This window comes from Eutrigla gurnardus, assembly GCF_963514095.1.
Source record: "Eutrigla gurnardus genome assembly, chromosome: 20".
NCBI lineage: Eukaryota > Metazoa > Chordata > Actinopteri > Perciformes > Triglidae > Eutrigla > Eutrigla gurnardus.
The window spans coordinates 15737031-15761974 of NC_139931.1; the positions used below are offsets into that span (position 1 = coordinate 15737031).

Sequence of the window (24944 nt, forward strand, 5' to 3'; positions counted from 1 at the left end):
TAGTTGGACTCTTTAAAGATAATTTTATAAGTCTCAAAAGTGGATTTTCTGTTTTGTTTGCCTTGGTTTAAGATGTTCAGAATGGCATTAAATTCAAATTAAAAAGGAATCCTGCACTAATCATCCTTTTTTTTTACTTTATTATTGGCAATCTGTCTCCTAAATTCTACTGGGTGCAAACACAACTGTTCAGTTTATTTAGTTAAATAAGAAGAAAGAAGTTCATTCCATTTAAGTTCAAACTTCAAGTAAATGCTACAAAATGTAAATTAATGTTTATTCAAAGTAAAACTTAAACCTTCAGATGAATAGTTATATTTATATAGTTATATAACTTTTTTAAGGTAATACATTTCCTAGATTCTAAAGGGTTAGGGTTAGTCTAAAATATAGTGTTTATTTACTTGTATGTACATATTTGTCCTGATATAGGTACTCAGTAGTAGATATACAGTATGTACTAATATAATATATAGTTATAGTCAGGAGTTTTACCACTTTGATGACGTCATGGCTAAACCTTTTGCTTGCTGATCAGGCGATGATTAAGTGAGTGGTTGTTTTATTCTCTGGAAGAACTTCCTCTGTGGGATTATTAGGACATCACTGTTCACAAAATATCCCATAAAAATAGATAGCACAAATATATCACGATATTCCTGGAAGCCTGGGAGTAAATCTTAAACGGTTTCCTGCTTTAAAGGTTCAATAAATCAGTCATGAATAAAGTTTTATAGCGAATCAGCTGCCACAGCTATTAGAGGGTGCACTGAGAGTCATCTGTGTTGAAACCGAAGCTCAAACAAACACGTGTTTCTGTCACACAGCGTCCGTGGCCTTCCTCTGATGGAGCACGTTCGACTCGGTAATGCACAAACATAAAAAAGCGAGCAGCGCGATCCGTCACCCTCAGCTGCTTCCAGGCCCACTTCCACCAGATGCCCGTTTCCCACAATAAATATTTCGATCACACATCACTGCAGCAGCTGTGATTTTGATGAGCGCGAGGATGACAACAAAGGACTTCCGCAACAAGCTCTCCAGATGATGAATCTTTTCCCAACAACTCTCCCGACTGCTTTTGATGAATCTCACTGCAGGCACAATGTAAACAATGACACAAAACAGCTGGAGCTGTTATATTGAGATTTGTATCTCACGCAGATTTACCAAGTGACCTCTCGAGGACCGCTTCAGCTACAGCAACCCCGTCACCTTGGTGTCACTTCCACAAATAAAGCAGCAACGTGAGAATGTGAGAATGACTTAAAGACCTTCTTTAATCAAGTTTAAAAAGGAGAAACAGAGCTGGAACATTTGAGTGGGTGTGACGTGGTTTTAACTGCACATGTCGGAGGCAGGAGGATGTTTGGAAATGAGAATCCTGGGTTCACTTTACTGCACCTGTCTGAACAGGACCGGTGCCAGAGCTTGATTTCTTGTCATTCCATCGATATATCTCTTCCGTTGTGCCTCTAGAAAATAAATTATTCCTTTTTTTTTTCTAGTTGGAGGTAATCACGAACATCAGCTGCTACAGTCTGGCCAATAAGAGTTCATAGATTACTGAGGACAAGACCTTTTGATTTCTGATCATTTCATTTGAGATCATTTGTTTTCACAAAAAGAAATCCGTGCTGAATAAATTTGTTTTGTGACTAAATGTATTATTGGGATTCATATTGAAAATTTCATATTTGTTCGTCTCCAGGCTCCACCGCTGACCAAATCACCAAATATTAAAACAAACCAAATATGGCTGCCAGTAATGGGAGTCCAGACTTGCACCCCGTCTAGTTTCTGACCAGCGTGATGCCATGCCAAGTCTGCCGTGAGCAGTTTTATCAACCTGGACCTATTTCCACATTCTTTGTCTAGAAACCGACCAGATGCAACACGCACTAACCCCGGAACTTCCAAACATTCTTTGAGACGCCTTTAGGTGACACGAACAACCATCACCACCGTCCACTTCAGAATTGATATCAAGGGCAAAGGCTAACAGAGCCGTTTAGCAGCAGCTGCCTGGTTGTATGGACAGATATAAGGACAGATGCTATCAATGTAATGAGGCCATCATGGCCACTTAGGCTGCAACACCTCTCTTCCCTGTGGGGAGTTGTGCCTGCTCCGCTCCCGTAACGGCACACACAGAAACATAACGACCCGTCACTCAGCTCACCTTTCACCTCCGAGGAGCTTCCCAACCACACAAGAGTGCACTTTGTGCCCCGAGACCCGATGAGGGATGAAAAGGTAAAAGCTGATCTAATGAATTGAGTTATCCCCCCGAGATGAAAGGCTATCTGAAGCCATCTTGCTCTTCTTCTTCAGCCGGGTCTGAGCACGTTCCTCAAAATATCTGCTGGTCTCCGTTTTCCGGTTTTAGCCTGAGATCAGCTTCTAGTTGTTTATCAAAGAAATGACTAATTCATGCAAAGAAACCACGATCTTTCCCGGATCTTCACTCAAGCCTTTTCACCAGAAAGAGTGTGGATGTGAAACATTCTCTCTGAACATCATCCAGATAGCAATCACACTTTAAACGACGATGTAACCGGGGGGGAAAACATTCTCCACACAGAGAACAACAGATGCACCCTGGGCTGAAGGTGCTCTGCTATTTAGTGAGACCCCTTAAGCTAGACAATCTGAGTTCAGGTCTCGAGTCCTTGAGAAAGACACTAAATACCTATCAGCTCCATGGGAGCTTCTGTAGATAAGTTTGACCTCTGACCTCTCAGGAATTTCTCGGTGCATATTAATTATAGCCGGAATTTTGATCAATCTGTATTTATGCTGCATTACAAAGGATTGTGCAGCTCATGTGTATGTGATTTTATTTCACTAATAAGGTTGTTTTTAACGCCACCAGCTCTAACTGTTGATTAATAGTGGCGTGTGTGTGTGAGCGAGTGTGTGTGAGCGTGAATAGGTGCTTTCCATGTGACTCTCTCTCCTCCCCCTGCAGACTGCCTCCCTCAGTGTGGGAATAAGTCTCTCCCTCGTCTCGCCATGCAGCGCGGGGTGATGTCATGCGCTAGGGGGGGGCGTTCCCATTCTTTACGAGCGCAGCTCTGTGATCTCTGGTGGAGATCAATTAGCTGAGCAATCAGCCCGCCCCGTGCTTTTGTGAGGGCGACCGCTCGTAAACCGTTTGGTTGCCCGGCGAGCGGCGGAATGCACCGCCTCAACATAAACAGCCACCCAAGTCAGGCTGGCCGGAGCAGCGCCGCGGGGCCCCGCATGTCATTAGGTAATGAAATGTGACATCAGCTCATGCAACGCGCCATTAACAATGTAATTCAAGATCAGTCGGTAATAATGCGTGTGGGTCAAAGTAATGAGCTGCTGGCGGTGACCATCTATCTCAACAGTAGTTCTCTCTGACAGGCTTGAGTGACGCCACGTTGATCTGCATACTTACTGTAATATATAACTGCTCTTAGAATTATACTGCCCTGTATATTAGATGGCTTCCACTGCATTTTGCAGGAAGTGTTGTGAAACATGGCACATCCCCGGTGCAGCGTGTGAGCCCAGACCGGTCTGAACCACGGCCCGGTTTACAAACCAGAAAAGAGAGCTGACATTTGCTCACAACATGTTGTAATTGTGCAGCCGGTAATGACCAGAGTTGTTCGCTCTCCTTTGTACGCAGCCGCCGCTGCGTGGTGCCAACGACAACACGCCCTCTCTTATGAATAATAATGCATAATGGCCAGCATATCTCAGCCCATTTATCCCCTTGTCTGCGGGGTTGGGAGCGGTCCAGGGGAGGCGGGAGTGGGCGTGCTGCTGGTTCGGTTCGCTGGAACGTATGCCGTGTAATTGCAACAATCTCGCCTGGGATCTTTGTTGCATGTCACCCGTTTTCTATCACCCATTTGTCTTGTCTTTGTATACTCCAAACTTGCCAATTAAAGCAGCAGGGCCATTAAAATGGGAAGAAATAGCAGCAAACGGGACAAAGGGAAACAAGGAAGAGGGGGATCAGAGCATGGATTTTAGTGTTTAGTGTTTTAATTTAGCTTCTCATCAGATGTCAGGGTCTCTCTCTGATCCCCCGACACCAACGGTCTAAATGTAACATTCAGCCAAATCTCGAATGGAGTCACTTTATCATGTATGTGGTCTGCTTCCTGAGCGACTGGAGGAAACGAGACTGGACTTAAAATGTCCAATTAAAGCATAAAGCTGACGGATTGGTGGAGGAACATCCTGCTGTCGCTGGTTGGCAGGAGCTCGGGGCGTCGACTGGGGAATACTTCCTCTTTAGTTGGTGTGTGTATATGTGTGTGTGTGTGTGTGTGTGTGTGTGCATAAACAGACACGCAACTGCGTCAGCAGTTCCGCACGCCTGCTGTGAATTTTGTTAAAACAGCCTCTTGAGTAATAATCTCATAAAAGCTTATTAATTTCTGATGTATCTGTGTGTTTGTGTGTGATGCCTTGTATATTTTCAGTGGAGTGCAGTGATCCCACAGCGTAGGTGTGGAAACGGGCCGAATGGTGCGCTGCTCCTTTCCTTCCTCCAGTTTATGGGAGAGGTGATGAAAAGGTCCACGGTCATTAAGCTCGATAAGCAACTTTTGTTCTGTCTTCTCTGTTTCTGAGGGGAGTTTTTACTGTGTGTGTGTGTGTGTGTGTGTGTGTGTGTGTGTGTGTGCACTGCAGGGATACAAAGTGGTTTTACAAGGTCGATCTTCCTTTTTCAGACGTACACACGACCCTCAATACCCTTTCCCCATTACCTTCCACTATGTATTTCAAGCTTTTCATCTTTTATTTAATCTCACTATTAAGAACATTTAGCTATTTCAACTGTGTTTTAACTTGGTAACTTGTCATGTTCAGGTGTTAAAGTCGATGTTTTTTTTAATCAAAATTTTATTTTGTGACACAATCAAGAAACCACGTCACCACCGTGTTGCACAAAGGACTTTCACCCAGGAGAACGCTGTCCGTGTACCAGGTGAAACTCAAAGTCAGTAAAGTTAATGTCAATCACAATCTTTTCCTGAACATCAGTAGTTTTGTTCCTGCAAAAATGGAAGTTTATTTTGAAAAGACACATTGCCTGATAAGTAAAAAACTAACGTTAGAGGGGTGTAAGAGTGTCGTAGTCTGAAGCCTGTGGTGTAACTGCAGGAGTAACCCTGGGTAACAGTGGAGCTGTTTGGGAATCACTGAACATTTTCCATCTCCTATTCTTATCTTCTCTCATGTTTAGTTGGTTGACGGATGAAGGCATAACATTCGTGAGCAGTGGCGCCGTATATATTTTTTTGTAACCTACCTTTTGAACCCAATCCTCTAAATTACTGTAAATTCCTCACTCCTTGTGTCTTCTGGGTGATTTGGATGTTTGGGATTTTGGTTGAAGTGTTGATACAACTGGGAGACATCTGAAAATCACTCAGCAACTTGAGGCTAACCTGAGTAGTTTTCTCCAGTTGGGTTCTTGTAAACCTGAATGCATAATTGAGCTGGTGGTCAGAGGGGCCGTCCCCCAGACTAAACCTGTATGAGCCGTCTAAACGGGGCCAGGTTGCTGTGGGACTGTGCTAGCCAGCGTTGGGCCCAGGTCCAAATCCTCCCCACGGAGCAGGGAGGTTATTTTAACACTCTGGCACGCGTGTTCCCCACCGTGTGGAGGGAATAAGGGAGATGGAGGCAGGAAGCCACGAGGTTGTAAATCATAACGCTGAGATGACGATCCATCGCTCTTGTGGCATGTTTATTGTGCTTTTCTTCCTTTTTCTCCAAGGGCCGATTTATAACAGGCCACATCCCTGTGTCAAAAACAGATCACTCCCGCGTGTTTTAAGGTTGCATCAAAACTTTTAACCCTATATCTCAATGATTAGAGGGTCATTTTGAGTGCGGTTGTTTTTTATCCTGTTCATGAAGACGTTAGCTGCACTTATATGTGTTTCATAGTCAAGCGGACTCTTAATGTGACAACAGCTCACCTCACTGTGGTCACATTTTCTCATTATAGGAAGGAAAATGTTTGGGAATTAAAGCTTAATGAATGTTTTTATGGAAACATTGAGCGGCCATTTTAAAGGGTTTTCTTACTACTGCATCCCACAGCCATCCCAAAGTTTGTTCTGGTTGCTAGGTGACTTCCAGGACGTGGTATTGAGCTGAGGAGGAAAAGGCTTGGTTCTTCCTGAAACATACCAACCGCAGGCGTTGTATGCAGCAACCTTAAACTACGGTTGTGATGAGAAAAACAAATGCTATAGGCCTCAGACATCCAGTGTGAGGGCCTCTGCTGGCTTATATGTTGCAATTTAAAAAAAAAAAGTTTTTTGATGCACGCTTAAGAGGCTAAATCTATGAACAATGTGCTAAAAATGCATTCATAACTCACTGGTTGTATCGAAAGGAAAGCTTAAAAGTCACACCCACAAAGCGTGGTTAACGACACGCCACAAGCCCCTCCCACTCTGGACAGTTTCCCCGGTTGTCGTGGCGGGAGCCGTGTTCCTCCTCGCAGGGCGTGTGTTAAGTCACCGGTCCCAGGAAGCGGCGAGGTCATGGCGAGGGGTGCCGTAAAGTTCACGGTCGGATCAGCGAGCCGCCTTTCCACGCTGACCTAATGTAGCCGGTCACAGCGCAGCGCGGAAATATTACATTAGTCATGGAAAATTTAGTTTCTTTTGTATCAAGCACCAAAATAGTTGAATCGTGATGTGTTTGACTTAATTTTCTGACGTCACGCGTCCTGCGTTTGACTGTTGCGTATAAACACACAGTAAAACACGAATTAATTTTACTTTGATATAAATGGCATCGACTTTTCTAATGTGCACTGTTTAAAGGGGCACGCCACTAATTTTAAACATCAAGCTCAAGGGAGCTGCCCAATGATGGTTATGGGAATTATTGGATCCAGCATTTAGAGAAACATTCAGAATATCTCAAACTTAAAGCTGCATTAGTTTCTTAAAGTTCTAATTATATAAAAGAAAACATAAAACCTTTTTTGATACTGTTTATAATTGCTATTTTTCCACAACAGCCCTTTAATGTCATTATATTCTGTTGACGTCTTTATGGTAGTTTTTATTGTTCGTGGTGGAGTCGGCCATTCATGCACCGTATTAAAATTGTCTTCACTTGCAGGAGGGCTTCACAGGAAATGATGCAGAACCAGCGTTGCTGCTTGTAATTCCTCATTGATAGCGACCTCACCGTTTGTGCAGCGGATTTAGCGACTGCTGATGCAAACCAAGCGTTTCCTACATCTGCTGCTTTACATTAAAGCGTTCGGCTGGCAAAACACTGGAAGGCTTTTATTGTCAAGCACTCGCAGGAAATGCGGTGTATTTGTCACTGCGGTTAGCGTCTACAAAACAAATATTGGTAACTTTTGGCAGTTTTAGCTGGCGGATTTAAATGTTGCAGGGGAGTAATGGAACAAGAAGGAGCAGTTACAATGAGCTGTCGGATGAAGAGTTGCAGGAGACGGGCTGCAACTTCTCAGCAAAGAAAGCAGCTCCTGCTACTGCTACTGCTGCTCGGTGGAAAACTACAGATGCAGCAGTTGCTGTTCTGCTGTATTTCCAACAAAGTCGCTTTGTTTGCTGGAGAGTGAAACTTGCCGTTGGAACCAAATGAATGATGCCAAACCACGACTGACATCTTAAGAATCCATCCATCCGCTTATCCTTCAGGATCCCAGCTGACATTGGGTGAAGGCAGGGTTCACCCTGGACAGGTCACCAGTCTATAACAGGGCCGACATGTAGAGACAAACAACCATTCACACTCACATTCACACCTTAGAGTCATCAATGAACCTATCCCCATCCTGCATGTCTTTGGACTGTGGGAGGAAGCCGGAGAACCCGGAGAGAACCCACGCTTACACGGGGAGAACATGCAAACTCCACACAGAAGGAACCCGACCCGGGAATCGAACCCGCTGTGAGGCGACCGTGCTACCCACTACACCACCGTACATCGTAAGCTAACTTTAAAACTTTTGTAGGATCTCATTTGCATTAATCATTTGAAATCCCACCCAAACACTGCGGCCTCTATGTTTAACAGCTTGTGTTCGGGTGTATTTTCACATCTGTCACTGTTGAACATAAAAACCAGCTGTAACAGAGTCCAGGTACGCCACGGTTGTTGCACATCAACAATGTAATCTTTACATAAGGTCAGCCTTACACGGCGTTATCTCTGACTCGCCATCCTGAGAAATCTTCACTCACTATCTGTGTAAATAAAGGCCATGGCACACACGTATGCTGAGTTTACACCACGCTCCCATGTTCTCCTGCAAGCCGAGAAGGGAGGAGGCCACCTCCTGTACGCCTCGGCCCATCAGCACAGGAAGGAAGGGCCTTCTACCGCGCCACGGTAGCCGTGGTGACCTGAACATGATGTGGGTGGGAAGACTTATGGAAGACGTAATTCTCTGCCTGTTCCCCTCTGTCGGACCAAGAGATCAGCCTCCGTCACTAACAGGGAGGTTTGCAGTTGACGGATCACCTTTGGAGCAGATGTGGGATATTCACAGTCATCTATCTATCCCGCTGGATATCGCCTCCAACCCGATACGTGGTTCCTCATTCTCTCTCGGAGAAGAATTGGTCACTGGGGTACGTGAGAGACAGAGGATGTGGACGTCCATGATCTTGGACAGACTCACGCACACGTTATATGTGAAAATAAATATGGAACGGGAAGCAGCAGCTCCATTTCCTCTGCAAGGTGGGCTGTGTTTGTTTTCCAGTGTTCTGGAGATAAGTGGCCGTTAATGAAAAAGAGGAGCAGGGTCATTAGCATTCCTGATGCTGGCGGGAGTATTTCATTTACAAAATGATTTAAAGAAATAAATCCCCAGCCGTCTTACTGTAAGTGTGATTCTAATAAGGATCAAGACTTTATTCAACTATAATAATCCAGTTGTCAGTCGGAGCCTTTGTCTTGCAGTAAAAGGAGCCCTGTGTCGACAGCGCAGCAGGGAGGACGGGACCAGCCAAAGGAGCTTATGCCTCCACTGCAGAGTTCCTTCATGCTTTTTTTTGGGGGGGGGAACGGCACAGGGGGGGGTGAGTCGGGTAAGTGACACCGAGGAAGCGTGTTGTGTGCGGGCGTACAAGCGGCCCCGTCACTGAGCCGGCTGTGTCGGGTGGCAGCGCAGCGGGGGAGCTGGCCGTGGGGCTGAAGCTGAGCTGCGAAGCGTGTCACTCCGCTGGCCCATTAATCATTCCCAGCCTGCCCCGCTTCAGCGTCTCAAAGGGGGCTCGATGCGCACGCACTAGGTGGTCCTGATGCCACCCTGGAAGCCCCCCGGCAGGCAGCTCCATGTGGGCAGACGACAAGTCGAGCACCCACACATGAGCCCGAAACACGAGCACCATATATTTCCACATATTTCACCTCGACTAAATGTAACGGTTTGAACTGTCGCTGCCTTTCAGGAGAATAACTCACTGAATAAGTGCATCAGTAATAAAGACGAGGGGTGTCGAGCATTCTGTTGATTCATGTCACAAAAACATCTGTTTTCCTAAATTTTTTCAGATTTATACCAGTGGAATTTTCAGCGTTTCCTGCTCACAGAAACACAAAGCAGCGTAACATTTGAACAATGTACCAAAATAAATCAATTACTAAACAAAGCACAATCTGTATTTGAACCCAACAAAATTATAAAAGTGTCATTCCTCTCTCTCCCCACATTTCCTTCATACTGTCAGAAATGCTGACAGAAGTGCCACAAAAAGAAAGAAAAACAGTCTGTGTAACAGTAAATGGATGGTTTTAACAGTCAGAACCAGCAACAAACTATTTCCTTTTTTTTATTATTTTCATTTTAAATGGCCATCATAGCTCATAACATTGTTTAATTAGAAAGCTAGTGAAAATCTGAAAAGCTCTCCAGTTGACATGATCTTTTTTAAAAGTTCCAAACTTCAGCTCTTGTACCGTCGACTCATTCTTCAACATCTCATGGTGAAGATCAGTCAAACTCTCTCAAACACATCTGGTAAAAATCTAAAACCATCTACACCTCAATAAAAGGAGTTTTCTCATTTTGACAAATCTGCATCATGCAAAGTGTTCATATGAATATAAAATGGGGCATCAGCATCCACATAACCCGAGTTATCACCTTTCAGTCAAGTGTTTAATATAATAATCCACCAACGTAGAACAAACCCGCTGTTTCTGCACGTGTTCCGTACAGGTCGGCATTCGTGCCACGAGATCCGACATCCCATGCATGAAGGATACGAACATTAAATCAAAGCTAACATACTCCTCTCAAAACATTGAGTCACCTCTCCAAACCGCCGTCCACAACACAGCAGATTTTCTTTTTAGTGTGCTCTTAAAAGCCTGAGTGAAACCTTTCTGGCTCAAACCATCATGTCTGTCTTGAATTATGAGCTCAACAAAACAAAATCCTCAAAACATGCAGCCTTTACCCAGAGGACACTGGATTGTAGCAGAGAAGGGATTTTTTTTTTTTTTTTTCTCGATCCCCCAAAATACATGTCTTTGTTTTATGGTCTGGTTGTATACAGACAAAGCTTTTACCAAAGTCACACGGGCTTATGTTGCAAGAAAGTCTGCAGGCGACAGTAAAAAGACTGTTTCTGAAGTATTTTCACAATCGGGTCCTGATTCACTGCCAAGCCAAGTTATCGGAAAAATATGGGACAATTCTATCCATAATGAGAAATACAGAGGAAAGTCAGGTGAAATGTTGACATCTTTGGGATTAATATATCAGTCAGCCTTCCTTCAAAACATCAAAAATACAGATCTGTTGGTGAAACTGCCCTATAGGGGAGAGCAGGGTCACCAGAGAACCTTCCAGTCTACCTGAACAGAGACGTGCCTGCTAACAGTTTATCAAGTCATTCAGAGCCCAACTCAAATGTAATGTATTTTCCTAAAACTCGGTTGGGACACCTAAACAAAAACAAAAAACCATCCAGTCTAAGTTTGCACATTTCTTTGAGAAAAAGAAAACATGGGATTCAGGATGAAGGCTTTGTGACTGGCTGCCGCTTGAGTAAACACTCACTCAGTGACTTCAGAGTGGGTTTTATTCAATTAGGAAAAGCCTTTGTCCTGTTTTTGTTTATTTGGAAGGTATAAACAATACTGTCCCCAACCATCCCAGGGAGAGCAAACACTCTCTGGATTCATGCGCTTGCTACCAAAAAAGAAAAAGAAGAAGAAGAAGAAATTCAGACAGCTAACGCATCGACGGATGGGCCAGAAAATAAGCTTTCCAACATTGCTTTTGCAATCTGACATAACTAGAAACAGTATGGGGGAAGAAAAATAACAAGAAAAAAAGATAGATTTCAAAACAGAAAAGAACACGAGGGAAAGGTATAAAGAGAAAAGTGAGTTACTTTTTCACTGTGTGTCCCAAGCAACCCCCTTCTCCTGACACGACGTGAACAATATACCTTCAACATGAAAATGCTTAAAAAATGAACTGTATTTATGAAAGATATCTTCAGATCTACACAATTGAATGCCTCTGGAAAGTGGTGTGTAATGTGTGTAGATGGTTGGTAGCTCGTCAGACGACCACCGCGGTCTTTTAAAGAGTCAAGCTAAACAAACAGAAATCCCACATTCCCGTTCATCTCTGTGAACATGTGTGAACACGTCGCACGCAGACTGTGACTGATTTGCAGAATTGTTAGAAACAACAGAGTTTCCCTCAATCTCTGTTTGAAACCGATTGATTTATTACATTTTTACCAGAAGGTCACTCCCGCCTGCAGTTACTTTCCCAGAGTCCCCGCCGGTTAAACCATGTGACCAGGCTGTGCTCTCGCTCAGACGTGTTCTCGATGACCGAGACTGACCGTCCGTCCACCTGGGGCTCTGATCCCTAACCTGCACCTGTTCACACTGAAACACTCCAGATTGGGTTCTAATATGTTCACACGTATTTTATTATTGTTGTTATTTCGACTACTATTTCCACGTCATCTTGATTAAATGGAAGTTGAGCGTTGTCTTCAGGTGGTATTTAATCTAATTGCACAGAGCTTCTGAAGGTTGTAATGTTGTTACGGTTGTTATGGGACCTCGGGGGGAAATGACTGTTGCCTCTGTAATCACTAATTAAGAACCGCACAAACGACCTGCAGCAACAACAAGATGATATTTATTTGTTTTCCCATAAATACTACTGGATGTCAGTGAATTTATGATTCTCATGCTCGAACTCACCCCTAAAAGAGTCATTTGTCTTTGCCTTCCAGAGCGGGGTCAAAGGTCAGAGCCCGAGGAGTTGATGAGGACTTGGTGCCTTGCTCGTGGGTGCTTCGCGATGACAGAGGATTTACCTCCTTGCCAGTAAGTGTCCGCTTTGCTTTGTCTTCTCTATTGGACGTACCTATGATCGCGAGCCGACTCTGCACACGCAGCCTGTTTCCATTACCGCTGTGTGCAGTATGTTCAGCTAATGAATTTAAACATGAAACCCATCAAAACAGAAGTCGACAAAACAAAAGCAGCCACAGAAATAGCCGTGTCCTCTGGCTATTGTTGACTAACTTCATGTGAAAAAATCGAAACCCGCAAATACGTCTCGGCTTACAAATGAAATGGAAATGGCTGCCTGTCCCCTGGCGTTGGCACACAACGAGGGCCGGAGAGTGACAGGGGGAGAGGGAGTAACAGGAGAGAGATGAGGGAGAACGGAGCAAACCAAAATACCAGAGGACATCTATGACATCATGCTTTACACAAATTCTTCTCTCCCGTCACATGGAGCTGAAATGAGACCCAGATGGTGGGCAGGCCCGGCCCAACCTGGCAACCCTGCGACGCGTTCAAAGTCAGCAAAAAACGGTGTCACCGGTCCCAGGCGAGCCACACGGACACGGCGGCGACCGGTCCAGCTCCCGTCAGTTTGCGTCCCTAAAATCATCGGGGCTGGATCGTAAACTAAACAGGAAATGCGCCGTTAGATGTGGAGCGGTTGTGTAAAACAGGCGGTGGTAAATGTGGTGGAGGGTCTGGTCTCCTCCTGCCTCCACCAATGTTTCCTCTCTCTCCCCGTCTCTCTCAGAGCTGCTGTCGTGCTAGTGGGTTGCAGTTCAAAGGCAAAAATGCTGTTTTCTCAAAGGGCTCTTATTTGATGTGTCTAGACCAGTGATTCCCAACCGAGGGGAAGATTGTTGAGAAGCTCCGAGAACGGTTTGAAAAATGTTGAAATCACAATTTTTATTTGCCCATTTGCATTTAGCCCGTCGTAAGCGTTGGGACCCGCGGCCTGGCGAGCAACTTTGGGTTCTGTGTCTCACGCATGGATGCATGGGGAGCGGACTGCCAACGACCCGCTCCACCCACAGAGCTACAGCCCCATAGATGGGTGGCTGTTGAAGTAGCTAAAAGTAAAGGTTTAAATAGTTAGCTAAAGTAGGCCGAGTAGGTTAAACTAATGGATAAATGGGTAAAATAGAGGTAGTGGTACAAACCAAACCGATTAAACACTGACCACGTTCGAATGCATGCTAATATTTCAGAATATGACAATATTCCAAATGTATTATTAATGTAATTTATTAATTAGCAATTTAGACTTGTGGGACATTATTCTGGCTTTAGGAGCACTCTTTGGCCTCCTACTTTTTTACACTCTGTGCGTTTTACAGTATTTATACATAAACCTACCAATTGTTTGCAGAGATGCATGCTAAAGGAAAAGCCCTCATTTCTAATACGTTTATTTAGTTTTTGGGTCTAAAAACTTGGTTCTCAACAGCTTTTTGGATATGCACAAATAGCAAACTGATCATCGAACCTGCTGGTGCTTTGAAATATAATTGAGTGTGCATTTTTATTCTGCACTCTATTTTCAGAGCTGTTGCAGAGCAGCAGTACGTGCTGCACAGTCTGGGAGCAGAGCCAGTAGGCAAAGTGATACAATCATATCCTCATTCAGCTGCCTTGTGGGTGTCGATAAAATAAATACTTTGAGCGGAGCGGAGCTAAAATGCTCTCTGCAGATAGCGACTGACCTTGTGGTCAAAGATTCACAAATGTCGATCCCACAAGACCAAATTACACATCTCTCTCTCTCATGTCAAATGCATCTAAAGCCAGATAAGCGTCTGCTTCAGACACGCGAAGGCGAACGTTTTTAAAGCGCATCAAAAGTGGGAAGGAAACACGGCCGAACCTCCAGCTGATTCTCAGCCATCATAAAACAGGACATCGCATGGCACGCTGACAGCGAAAACAAAGTTGAAATTGAAGAAATATGCAAAATTACACGTGTGAGTGACTAAGGCTACCATTTTCAACTCGCCTGAAAACCCACTTGGCAAGTAGAAGTTTCCCACAGTTCCCTTCACAGCCCATCAGTCAGGCCGGAGAGGAGCGGGGGCCTGACTGTCAGGGGTCAGTGCTACGCTGAACATGAAGAGAATATGAAGCAGCTGCCTGGGACAGAGGAGCATGACGTATCACCGTGTGTGTGTGTGTGTGTTTCTCAACCTTATTCATTCCTTTACATAAATGATTATGGCTCGCGGTCAAACATCATTATTATTAACTATTAACAGGCATTAAACAAGTGTAAAAAGCTCCGTTTGCAAGTTAGATGAGGAGGCAGGTTTGGAAATCTATGAGAGGGTTTCATAGATTGGACGGTTCCATTAATAAATTCATGCCAAATAAAAAAATGGATATGAAATAATAACTCCAAATACAGTTCGGCCCCTGGACACACTTTCCATCTCTTTTGTAGTCATTTTGCATCGTTGTTTTGTGTTATTTTGCATCTCTTTGTAATCATTCGGCATCTATATATCCTGTCTCTTTGTGGTTGCTTTGCATCCCTTTTCATGCCTGATTTACACTTCTGCGGGAAATCCTGCGCAGAGCTTCCACGGAGCCACACAGATGGTTCCTGGAAAAAATGCAACCCTATTAATTCTCTGCTTTTCTACGGGAGCTCCTCGTCAACCAACTCTTCCATATTTGTTTTTCTAGCCAGGGAGTTGCGTTGAGCCAAACTCAAATGGAACTACTGAATCACGAGTATTTAATAAATCAAAGACCGCCGACAAAGAATTTGAAAACCACGGGTCCAAATCAAAAGGAAATGAAATGCTACGCTCGCTACGCCGCAGTATGCTTGGCGTGCATGAGAGGTTCCTGAGCTGGTCCGCAGAGCACACGTAGGAGCACAGTTGTAGCATAAATCATGCATTTGCATGTCTTTTTAGTCGTTTTGCATGACTGATTGTGGTCTGTGTCTTTTTGCAGCCCTTTTTAGTTATTTTTGCATCTTTGTAGTTCTTTTGTGTCTCTTTGTAGTTATTTTGTGCATCTTTGTAGTCATTTGATTGCTTTTCCACCCATACGGTTCTGGTCCAGGGTCTCCATCCATCCATCCACCTTCTGCCCCTGGTGGACGGGGCCCCAGAATCCACTGGGAGGCCCGTGCCGTGATTTTATTCAGACCTTTTCTAAGTCATGCACCTCCGGCTGATAGGAGCGTGGAGGCTGCTGCCAACACAAATGCCTCCTGACTAAATGATGGCAACCCTGCCTGCCGAGTCGTGGGAAATGGACTCGGCTTCACTTCCTTGACTCCTGCAGCCAGCGAGTGAAACCAGCCACTCTCTAACAACCACACCTCTCGTTTCCCATTCTCTCAATACGACCGTCCTACGGCGGGGAGGAGGAATTCAGACGGATCATCAACACCAGCCACCCTGCATCCCCACAGCCCGACCGCATGCATGGAAACAACCCCTCCCCTGGCCCCGGGTCAGCCGCTTTCATGCTTCTAGGTGTCAGGCCAGCCTTTCTGTTTCCTCTTTGGACATGCTCAGTCTGGCTTCTCTGAGGTTTTATCTGATGACTCAAAGCAAGATGGTGAAAGGGGGGGGCCTCCCACTGACAGCGAGATGGATGCCACGAGTGACAAGCTTTTGTTTTAGTAAAACACACCGAGGCGCTCGCTGTGCCGAGGCAAAAGGTGGAGGCCGAGGGGAACAACTTGTTTGCTTGTTCCGTTTGGTTAAGCAAACCATGGCACTGTCGGAGCTTGTTGCTTTTCCACGTTTGGTTCCTGTAGCTCAGGGGGCTGGAGCTGTTGATATAAGCATCACAGCAAACACACCCGCTCGGTAGTGCTGCTACAATAAAAAAAAACTCAGATCAGGCTTCAAATTACCTCGAGCTTTGTCCTCCTCTCTGAATAGTTTACTGGCTCTAAAGTGGCAGTTTATACTCTACGTGCCAAAAATGTCAATAAAACCGCCTTAATCGCCCATCCAATCTGTAATAGCACCTGCTTATGGAAACACAACACGCCCCTGCAGTCTATCTCCGCAGCTGCAATGTTTCCTTCCTATTAAAGCGCCACTACAGTCGGAAACAAGGGTCAAAACGCCATTACGCATTCGGACAGGCGCACTTTGTTCGCTGAAATCACTTCCCTCCCTTTCTTTTCCTCTGAATGTTGATCAAAATCAGTGGCAAAAAAACAGTGCTAGATTTTTTTTAGGCTTTGAACAAAACGTATGGCTTCTGAAATTTAGGAAACAGCACTTCAATTTTGTTTTGTTTTTTCAATGGAGGAACGGAGGGAATGTGGCTTTTGTCTCTAATAATAATTTTCTTTAAAAAAGGCCGATCTGATTTTGATAAATATAATATTAGTTTCTCTTACAAAATAGAATCACTGAATTCAACAATTTATTTAAACAATTTGCAGTTTATTAATGCCTGAATAATATTGAATCTACAAGTAAGGAATATATTTATATTTATGTATGTAAATATATGCCACATTCTTTCGGAGGTTATTTTTTAACCTATTAAAACTTGTGATAATACCAGCAAGGAGATTGGTTTCGAGTTAATGAATTTAATTAAGTTAAAATATTTAATTTAGACCGTCTTTTAATTGTAATATTCAGGATGGTTCTTCGCCGTTTGGGGCGTTAGATTTCAGCTGGAGGCCTTCGTCTCTGTCTTTGCCTCAACTGTGATTTATTTAACCACAATCAAAATTAATCACACACATTTAATACAGAATAAACGACGCTGCATGTGCAATCCATTCAGTAAGAAAACGTGCATTTATAATTCTCCTTAACGAATAAACAGTATTTTGTGCGTAACGGCAAAAGAGAGTGATTGTGCTTATTTGTAGCCCTTTTTCTTTTTTATATATATGTGAATGTAAATCTACGAGGAACCAGTAACAGATTTCTTTTCCACGGTGAAGGACACAAGAGGGGGAAGCCTTACCGACACACTCGTTGGCTTCTCGGGCCGTGGCGCGCTGCCATGGCCGGTCGTAGTGGAACGGTTTGCACCTGTCGCACTCCGGTCCCGCCGTGTTGTGCTTGCACTCGCACACCAGATTCCCGTCTCGGTCCTTGACGCACTTGGAAGCGTGCCCGTTGCACTTGCACCGTCCCCCGACCTGCAGGTCCGACACGGCGTAAAAGTAGGAGTCGCGCGCCAGCTCCGAGTCGTCCTCGTTCTCGTCCCCGAAAGTGTGCAGCCGGCTGAAGATCACCTTGATGTCGGTGGCCGTCACCCAGTCCTGCAGCACCGGGGAGTTGTCGAAGTCGTGCGCCGACGGTCTGCCGTCCAGCGTGCTGAAGGCGATCAGCCCACCTGTCAGCGGGTGCATGTCCGTGTGCGAGTCCGTGCAGATGGCTTCCTGCTCGTTCTGCTTGGTGATCGCCGCTTTGTTCTGCCTGTTGTACATCTTCTTGCACTGAGTGGAATAATACTGGAACGGCACCCACGACTTGCCGTAGTCCATGGACTTGTAGATCGCCATCGACTCGGGTCTAGGTGAGCAGAACTGCAGGCTCACGTAGGTGACCTCGAACTTTTTCCCGAGCGACAGGGTGAGCGTGACGTTCTGCGGGTACTGCACGTAGTTCTCCGACTGCCAGCAGGTGAGGTTGTGCGGGTTGTTGAGGTCCGTTAAGTACGCGGGCGGATGGGACTTCTTGGGGTCGCCGGCGTCGCACGTGTGACAGTCCCGCGTCCTCTCCTCGTCCTTCTCGGTCACCGCGCAGTACCTGGCCGCGGGGCTCCCGCAGGTGCTGGACACGCGCACGTCCTTCCCAAACGCGGAGTTGACGAAGTCGGGGATGCATCTGCGCGGGTTCCCGTTCTCGTCGTAGCACGGGTCCGGAGGTGACGACTGCGCGGCGAACATGCTCAGCCCGTATCCCCCAAAGACCCCCTCGGTGAGCGCAGTTACTGTCACCAGGGTGACCCAAACCTCCACAATCCTTTGCATTGTAATCCGTGCGCCGCAGGGACTCTGGGGCCTGAAACGGAGACAAAATCATCAGAATTAATAACACTGGAATTAGACTCCAACCACAGCAGCTGATGTGGGGGAACTCTGAAATGTGAACGCGGTGTGTTCTCACAAGGCAAAGGACACTACCTCCAAATAAAGCGCTCAGTCTGAAAGTGAAGCGCAACTCCTGAGAATTTGGAGAGCAGGCTATCCCGTTTTACGCACGAAAAACTACTACTTCAGGCTCCCTCCCCCGCCTCTCTGAAAATCCTAAATATAAATAAGATATGGCAAAAGCCCAGCTGGCTCCGGTTGTCCCTCTGCCTCCGCCTGTCCTCTCAGTCACACCTCTGCCCACCTCTATCTGTCTGTCCCATTCCCCCTCCGTTATAAAAGGGAACAGGGGGACTCATTCAGAGTCGGAGCCTGTTGAGTGTCTGCGCGGGGAGAGGGAGCGGCGACACCTGCCGGCAAATCAGTGGCACTACATGTTTAAAAAAACACACTAGTTTAGTCCCAATTAGGCGTATGAAGAGACATGATGCAACCAGATCTTTGTGATTTGAATTTAAAAAAAAGAACTACTTGGCCTTGAAGGCATGACGTCTGCGTGACATAGTTTTTTTGTTTGTCATGTTAGCAGTAATTTATATACGCACATTTCTGCAGAATTTGCAAGTGGAAGTAAATTTGTTGCACAATCAAATTGTTGTATGTTCAGAGGCAAAGTGTCTATTTGAACTAGAGAAGCAGCTACACTGTTAACCCTTAACCCTCATGTTGACCTGATTTTTTGAACATCTGTTATCCTACAGGTCAATTTGACCCCAGGAATTTAAACCTTCAGAAAAAATGATTTGAATCCAAACTGTTACCCAGGTTTATGCTTGCTTTAGGTCCTAAATGTTTCTGAAATAACCCATTAAATAAAACATACCCACCCTTTTATACATCCACAATACATATTATGGGATTATTGATCCCAAAATTGGCCAATCACGATAAAATCTCCATTAGCAGCACTAAGTCCACCCAGTTGTTCAAGTGTGGAACTGGACCATGATAACTTTGTGAACCTATTTGCCTCCATTCAATTGGAAAAGTCACTGAATATCAAGCAAACATTGAATTGACACAATTTCATAATTGTTTTTTTATTATTATTATTTTATTGCACATTACTCGCTTTTTTAAAACACAAAAGAACAGGTTTCAAACCATCACGTAAACTCTATTTAAAATGGAAAAACAGTGATGACGCATTTTTTAATTTTTGCTCTCAAACTGTCAAATGAGATCCCGTAACATGACTCCTCCTACAATATGAGTAGATTGGCTTACAGTATGTAAACCACCACAGCCTAAAAGCCCATTCAGTTCCTGTTTTGCAGCACATGCTCTGTGACTGTGCAGTCGGAGGGTCTATTTTTGAAAAGCACCAGCACAGGAGGATGTGGTCTCTGTATTGTTTCCCTCCGCTGCTGGTGTGTCTCCGCTGAGGTCGATCTGGGATGATTTAGGACACTGATAACTACTGCAGCAGATAGGTAAGATGTGTGTCTTCTTTTTTTATGCTTCAGCATGTTTACAGTACGTATGTATCTGTATCATATGTGCCGAGAGGAGCCATGTTTACCATTTCATACACTCTCTCTGTAGTAGGAACAAGCCTCTGTTGCTCAACTTCCATCAGGTCTAACTGCAAAGTTATACAAGCTGCAGATTTCCTGTTCCCCTTCTTTTAAAAGCTGCTGAAGGCAGTGCCCTAACGAACACACAGCGCTAACTTCTGATTATCTTCTTTATTAAAAGACAAGTTGGATGATGAAGCTTATTCCCCTCTCTCATCTTCCCCTCCTGCCTCCAGTTTGTGCACATTTCAATAACCTTGATGTTTAAAGAAGTCAGAGATCTGTGGGGGTTTCTTTGCATGGCAGCGCTGAACAATATAGCCTGCCAACATACAATGGAGTAGCACCTGCTTCCTCTGGAGACAATCGATTGGTTTGGCTTGCAGAAGCTGGATGTGTCAGGTGCTTCAGAGCAGAGCTGCTGCTTCATGCTTCAGCATGCTGCATGTGCATGCAGTCGCTCTGTGCTTCGCAGTGCAGGAACTTTATCTTATTTATTCAAATTCAACAAGGGAAGTTAATTATATAATTATATAACAATACAAATTATCATTGAAATAAGAAAACTATCCACATGAGTCAGCTGGAACCGCTGAACACTTTGAGATCCAGGTTAAAATCAGTCGAGAGGCACCACTGCTCTACAATATAGTGCTCTACAGTATGCACACTCTTCACTGAACATGTGTCAACTGGACGTGAACGTTGCATCGGTGCTTCCCAGGAGGCCTCTTCCTGTTTTGACGGGCCCAGGTGACCCCCGTTTTCCAGTCCTGCCTCTAAACACATCATTCAGCACTGGTTACGATGACACTTCTGCACACAGCTGGGCACAATTGCAGCTTCCGCATGTACATTGACATCCTGGAAGCCAAATATACTCGGGAGGAAAATATTTGTTCTCATCAAGAGGGACGTCTCTGAATTTTTCTCTTGAAACGAATCGCAGTTGGCATCGAAATTGGCCCTGCTTCGGAACAAGTCTTTAATTCCCCCGTTAAATGTGATCGTTTCTGACGTTCTTCCATTTCTTCCTGTGGTTAGAGTGGTTTCACTTGTTTGTTGACAAATGCGTGCATTCCCTAACCACAGCTGTCATGTGATCTGTAGTAAGCAAATTCCCCCAAAATGTGTTTTTGTTCACAACCGTTGCACCGAATGAGAGTCTTTTTGCTCCATTGACATTCTTTACTGTGAAACACTTGTGAACACCATCAAATGGGAAGTTGTCCTTTTGTAAGATTCGTGCTTATCCCACTGTGAGTCATACGACATGTGGTGACAGCAACTGATTTTAAGAATGAAGTAGAAATAGAGAAGGAGGAGAAGTTGCGGCCGCTGCTTTTTCGACCAGCTCATCTCCGGTCTGCTCGGCCGGTGACTCACAGGTCGGAGTAGGAAGTGGCAGGCTGTGTTGACGTCCGTGGACACTCGCGTCTCTGCTCCTTGTTACTCTGGCTTGGGCTTGATTTGTCTCTTGAGAGGAACAATAATACTTATGAGGTGTTTGCCATAACAGGAAGTTTGGACTACTGAAGAGGTATAGAATACTTAACCGGAACACAACAATAAGGTGTAATTCTTGTTTTTATTTTGGGACTTCCTGTTGGTTCATCTGTATGTTGTGATGCCTCTGCAGAAGATGATGCGGAACACCGAGCAGAGCTCGTGCACAGAGGACCGTATCCAGCACGTCCTGGAGCGCTGCCTCTCTGGCCTGGGCCTCGACAGTCCCGACAAACAGCTCTGGAACGGTGAGACCCGATCCCAGCCCTCCTTCTAACGGCAGCGCCACGCAAATTCACATGTGGCAACACTTTGTACATGTTGAGCAAGTTTTTAATAGATGTCACAATGCAACCTCCCCAGTTGATTACCTGCATTAAGACAATTATTTTGTTGGATTATAACTTTTCTGAAAATGTTTAAATATGCATCCTTATTAAATATCTGCCCATTTACACACAATTCCATACCATAAATTTGACTGGATGAAGCCATGTTTCCTTTTGTCAAATGTTTTTAAAGAGGGAATTTGGGATTTCTTTTTTAATCACTCCCTTAATCAGGAAATACTGCCAACCGCCTTTAAAAAACGAATAATTTTTGCCATGTTTTTAGGAATAAGCTGTTTCTATAAATCAGGCTGATGAAAAATATATGAACATACTCTTTAAAAATAAAGTAATAAAAGAAAACATTTTGAGAAAACTCCCTTTAAAGATATGTATTGTAAAGATATTTTACAAGGTGACCCGAGTAAAACAATTTAACTAATAGATATCACTATGAAACTTGATTACTTACTTTTAAGACAATGTTTTTTTATGGAAATGTTAAGTTAAATATGCAAATGTGGCATTATCTAATGCTAACCTTTTGTGACTTTAGGAGAACTCTACAGACCTAAATGTATAAGTATAGGTTATGTATTGTGGATGTTTTCTCTCCACTAGTGTGAAAGGAAGAAGCGAAAAAAAAGTGTCTCGCCTTAAATCCTCAAAGCCCAACGAACCCCTTGGGGACATATTGTCCATCTTATAGAGACAAATGGGAATTGAAAGTAGTGACTCACAGAATGGAAGAAGGTCATATGGGTTGATGCAATTTCCATTTTGGAAAGATGTACTGAAACTTAATTTGGACCTTTGGCAACAAGGGGACGTGGTGTAATCATTTTGCTTTCTTTGTGAATACTAGTTGTTGACATGCGTGTCTAAATGTACCGCCTGCTATCAGGATGAAACCTAAAAGGAGAAATAAGCCCTGTGTGTTTCTGTCTGTCCGAGCAGCTGGGCGGTGCATCAACCGCTGGTGTTTGGAGGAACTCGTGAAGAGAAATCCCCACAACTTCCTCATCCTTCTGCAGAAAATACTGAGGAAAACAAAAGAGGTCGAGAGGCAAAAAAACAACCACGATTCAGTGAAATATGAGGAATTGACACTGTGTTTAACGATTTCTCTCTCTCCTCCAGGTGCTGGAGCAGTGTCGGTACGAACTGGTGGTGCCCATCACGCTGCTCTTCTCTTCAACCCTCCTGAAAGTGAGCGGCTGTAGAATCAGCGAGGGAACAAGCACAGGCTCTTCATCTTCTCTTTCTTATGTGACCGGGTACCTCGTCTCTCCTCAGACTCCTCATGTGGCTCCGGACTGCAGCGTGCTGCAGGAGGCCTACCTGCTGTTCCACCGTTTCCTGCCGTGGCCCGAGCCCTGCAGCTCCGCCTGCAAACGCCTGCTGGGCGTCATCCAGAAGGAGCTCCGAGCACCAGGTAGCACTGACTCACCATCAGTCCATCTTCTTCATGTAATGGGTGTGACCATATGGGGGCAGTGTTCGCCCGCCGAGATACACTGAACTCTACTTTTGTTTTAGGTATTTCCTTTCAAAGACAGGTTCGAACAGAGCAGGGTGTTTCCCCTGAGATTCACTGCTCCAAAACCATGTAAGTTCAAAGCTATAAAACATGCTAAATAGGACTTTTATCATGTTCACCCCAAAATAAAAAATACATATTTGACCTCCTACCTGTCGTGCTATTTATGAGTCTTGATTGTTTAGCTCTGGATAATAAATAATAATGATAAAAATATGTTTTTTTTTTATTTTGGGGCGTACTGTCATTTTAAACTTTGAATTGAGTTAACAGTTGAGTCACTTTTCATAGGACGTTCACATTATTGTTGTGTATGGTTTATAGGACGGTGCTGTTAGTGAGCCCGGATGAGGTCCAGTCCGTCTCCGAAAAGCTGAGTAGCACCCAACACTCCAGCAGAGACGTCACCATCACCCTCATCCTGCACGGCTTCCAGGCCGCTCTGGGCACCAATCAGGACCTGCAGGCGCTCCACTCTGCCCTGCAGGTGACCCACGATCTGACGCACAACTCCTCTTCCTCCCTCCCTAGTTCGTTCCTAACACAAACCTCCTGATGTCCCTGCAGACAAAGCGACCCGAGGAGCTGGAGCAGCTCATGGAGGCGGTGACTGACCGCATGGAGGCAGCAGCCTCTACAGCAGATCTCAGCTCAGCTAGACAAGCTCTACTGCACAGCATGGAGAGGCTCAGAGAAAGCCTCGCTGTTCCTGCTCCTGCCGATGATGATACCGGTGAGATAGAGAACATCAGCACTAAATGGACCAAGCAGAGAAGGATTAGTGATGCTTTGAAGCTTCAACCCGACTTTGTCTCCTCCCATTAGGAGCTGTTGAGACTTTCATGCTGCCCTTCCCCAAATGTCACACGTGCTCCTGGGAAAACGACAACTTTGGTAATTCAACTCTCCAAACGCCTGCATTATTTAGCAGCGATCCGTCTTTTACTATCTTTTTTTAACGTTCATGCAGATTTCCTGAACGGCATTCTCGCAGGCCAGTCCGACCTGGACTCGCTTCCAGACTGTTTCCTTCAAAGAGAATTGGATGAGGATGACAGTATCGACACCAGCGTGGATGAGGAAGACGAGGCGGACTTTCAGAACCACCGAATCTCCACCGCATCCTCTTCCTCCAGGGACTCCAGCCGGTCTGTGGTGTCCACGCCGTCCGGCTCGTCAGGCGTGGAGAGTGACTTCAGTGAGGACCCGGCACACGAGGACACAGAGGAAAGACCAGATAGCCAACCAAAGCTGAGGAAGAAACCCAGAAAGAAGTCCAGGTCCATCTTAGGCGTAGAACGCTTCTCCATGCTTTTCAAGAACCCCCGCAGCCCGAGCGTTTGCCGGCGTGCCCAGAGCATGGGCTACTGTGGTGATTACACCAAAGACCTTCAAAAAACCAGGGTGCAGCTCAAACACGGCGGACAAGTCCACCCACTGAACGCATCCACTGCTACCACGGATGCTCTTTCCCCCCGGAAGCACATGTGCGTCCGCAGGAGGCCGATCCTGAGCTGCGACGAAGGCGAGGTGGCGGAGGTGCCCACCGTGGTCAAAGTGGTGGTGTTCGGAGGCGACAAGGAAGCTGGCAGGCTGGCCAGGGCGTACAGCGACCTGCAGCAGAAAGAGAGTCG

The 24944-nt window shown here is 45.2% G+C and overlaps 2 protein-coding genes across 5 annotated transcripts in view; one reads left to right on the top strand and one right to left on the bottom strand.

Annotated features, from left to right (window-relative positions):
• ntn1b (netrin 1b) overlaps positions 1-18790 on the bottom strand; it is a 39672-nt gene extending 20882 nt beyond the window's left edge. The window contains exons 1-2 of one of the 2 annotated variants that reach the window (XM_084036816.1): positions 18452-18790; positions 17284-18329 (exon numbers count right to left, since the gene is read on the bottom strand). In XM_084036816.1, the coding sequence (XP_083892942.1) occupies positions 17284-18298 (1015 nt within the window). In that variant the 5' untranslated portion in view covers positions 18299-18329; positions 18452-18790. Of the gene's footprint in view, positions 1-17283 lie in introns of both variants that reach the window. The other variant, XM_084036817.1, reaches the window with a different exon arrangement.
• An 884-nt stretch (positions 18791-19674) lies between these two features.
• Positions 19675-24944, top strand: part of LOC311030801 (phosphoinositide 3-kinase regulatory subunit 5-like) — a gene marked incomplete at its 5' end in the record, with an annotated part of 8530 nt that continues 3260 nt past the window's right edge. The window contains 10 exons of one of the 3 annotated variants that reach the window (XM_084036802.1): positions 19675-19851; positions 21575-21689; positions 22728-22828; positions 22911-22979; positions 23067-23205; positions 23310-23379; positions 23635-23797; positions 23878-24043; positions 24136-24204; positions 24281-24944. The exon at positions 24281-24944 is cut by the window's right edge and continues 136 nt beyond it. In XM_084036802.1, coding sequence (XP_083892928.1) covers positions 21578-21689; positions 22728-22828; positions 22911-22979; positions 23067-23205; positions 23310-23379; positions 23635-23797; positions 23878-24043; positions 24136-24204; positions 24281-24944 — 1553 coding nt within the window. Of the gene's footprint in view, positions 19852-21261; positions 21476-21562; positions 21690-22727; positions 22829-22910; positions 22980-23066; positions 23206-23309; positions 23380-23634; positions 23798-23877; positions 24044-24135; positions 24205-24280 lie in introns of those variants that run through there. The other 2 variants (XM_084036803.1, XM_084036801.1) reach the window with 2 other exon arrangements.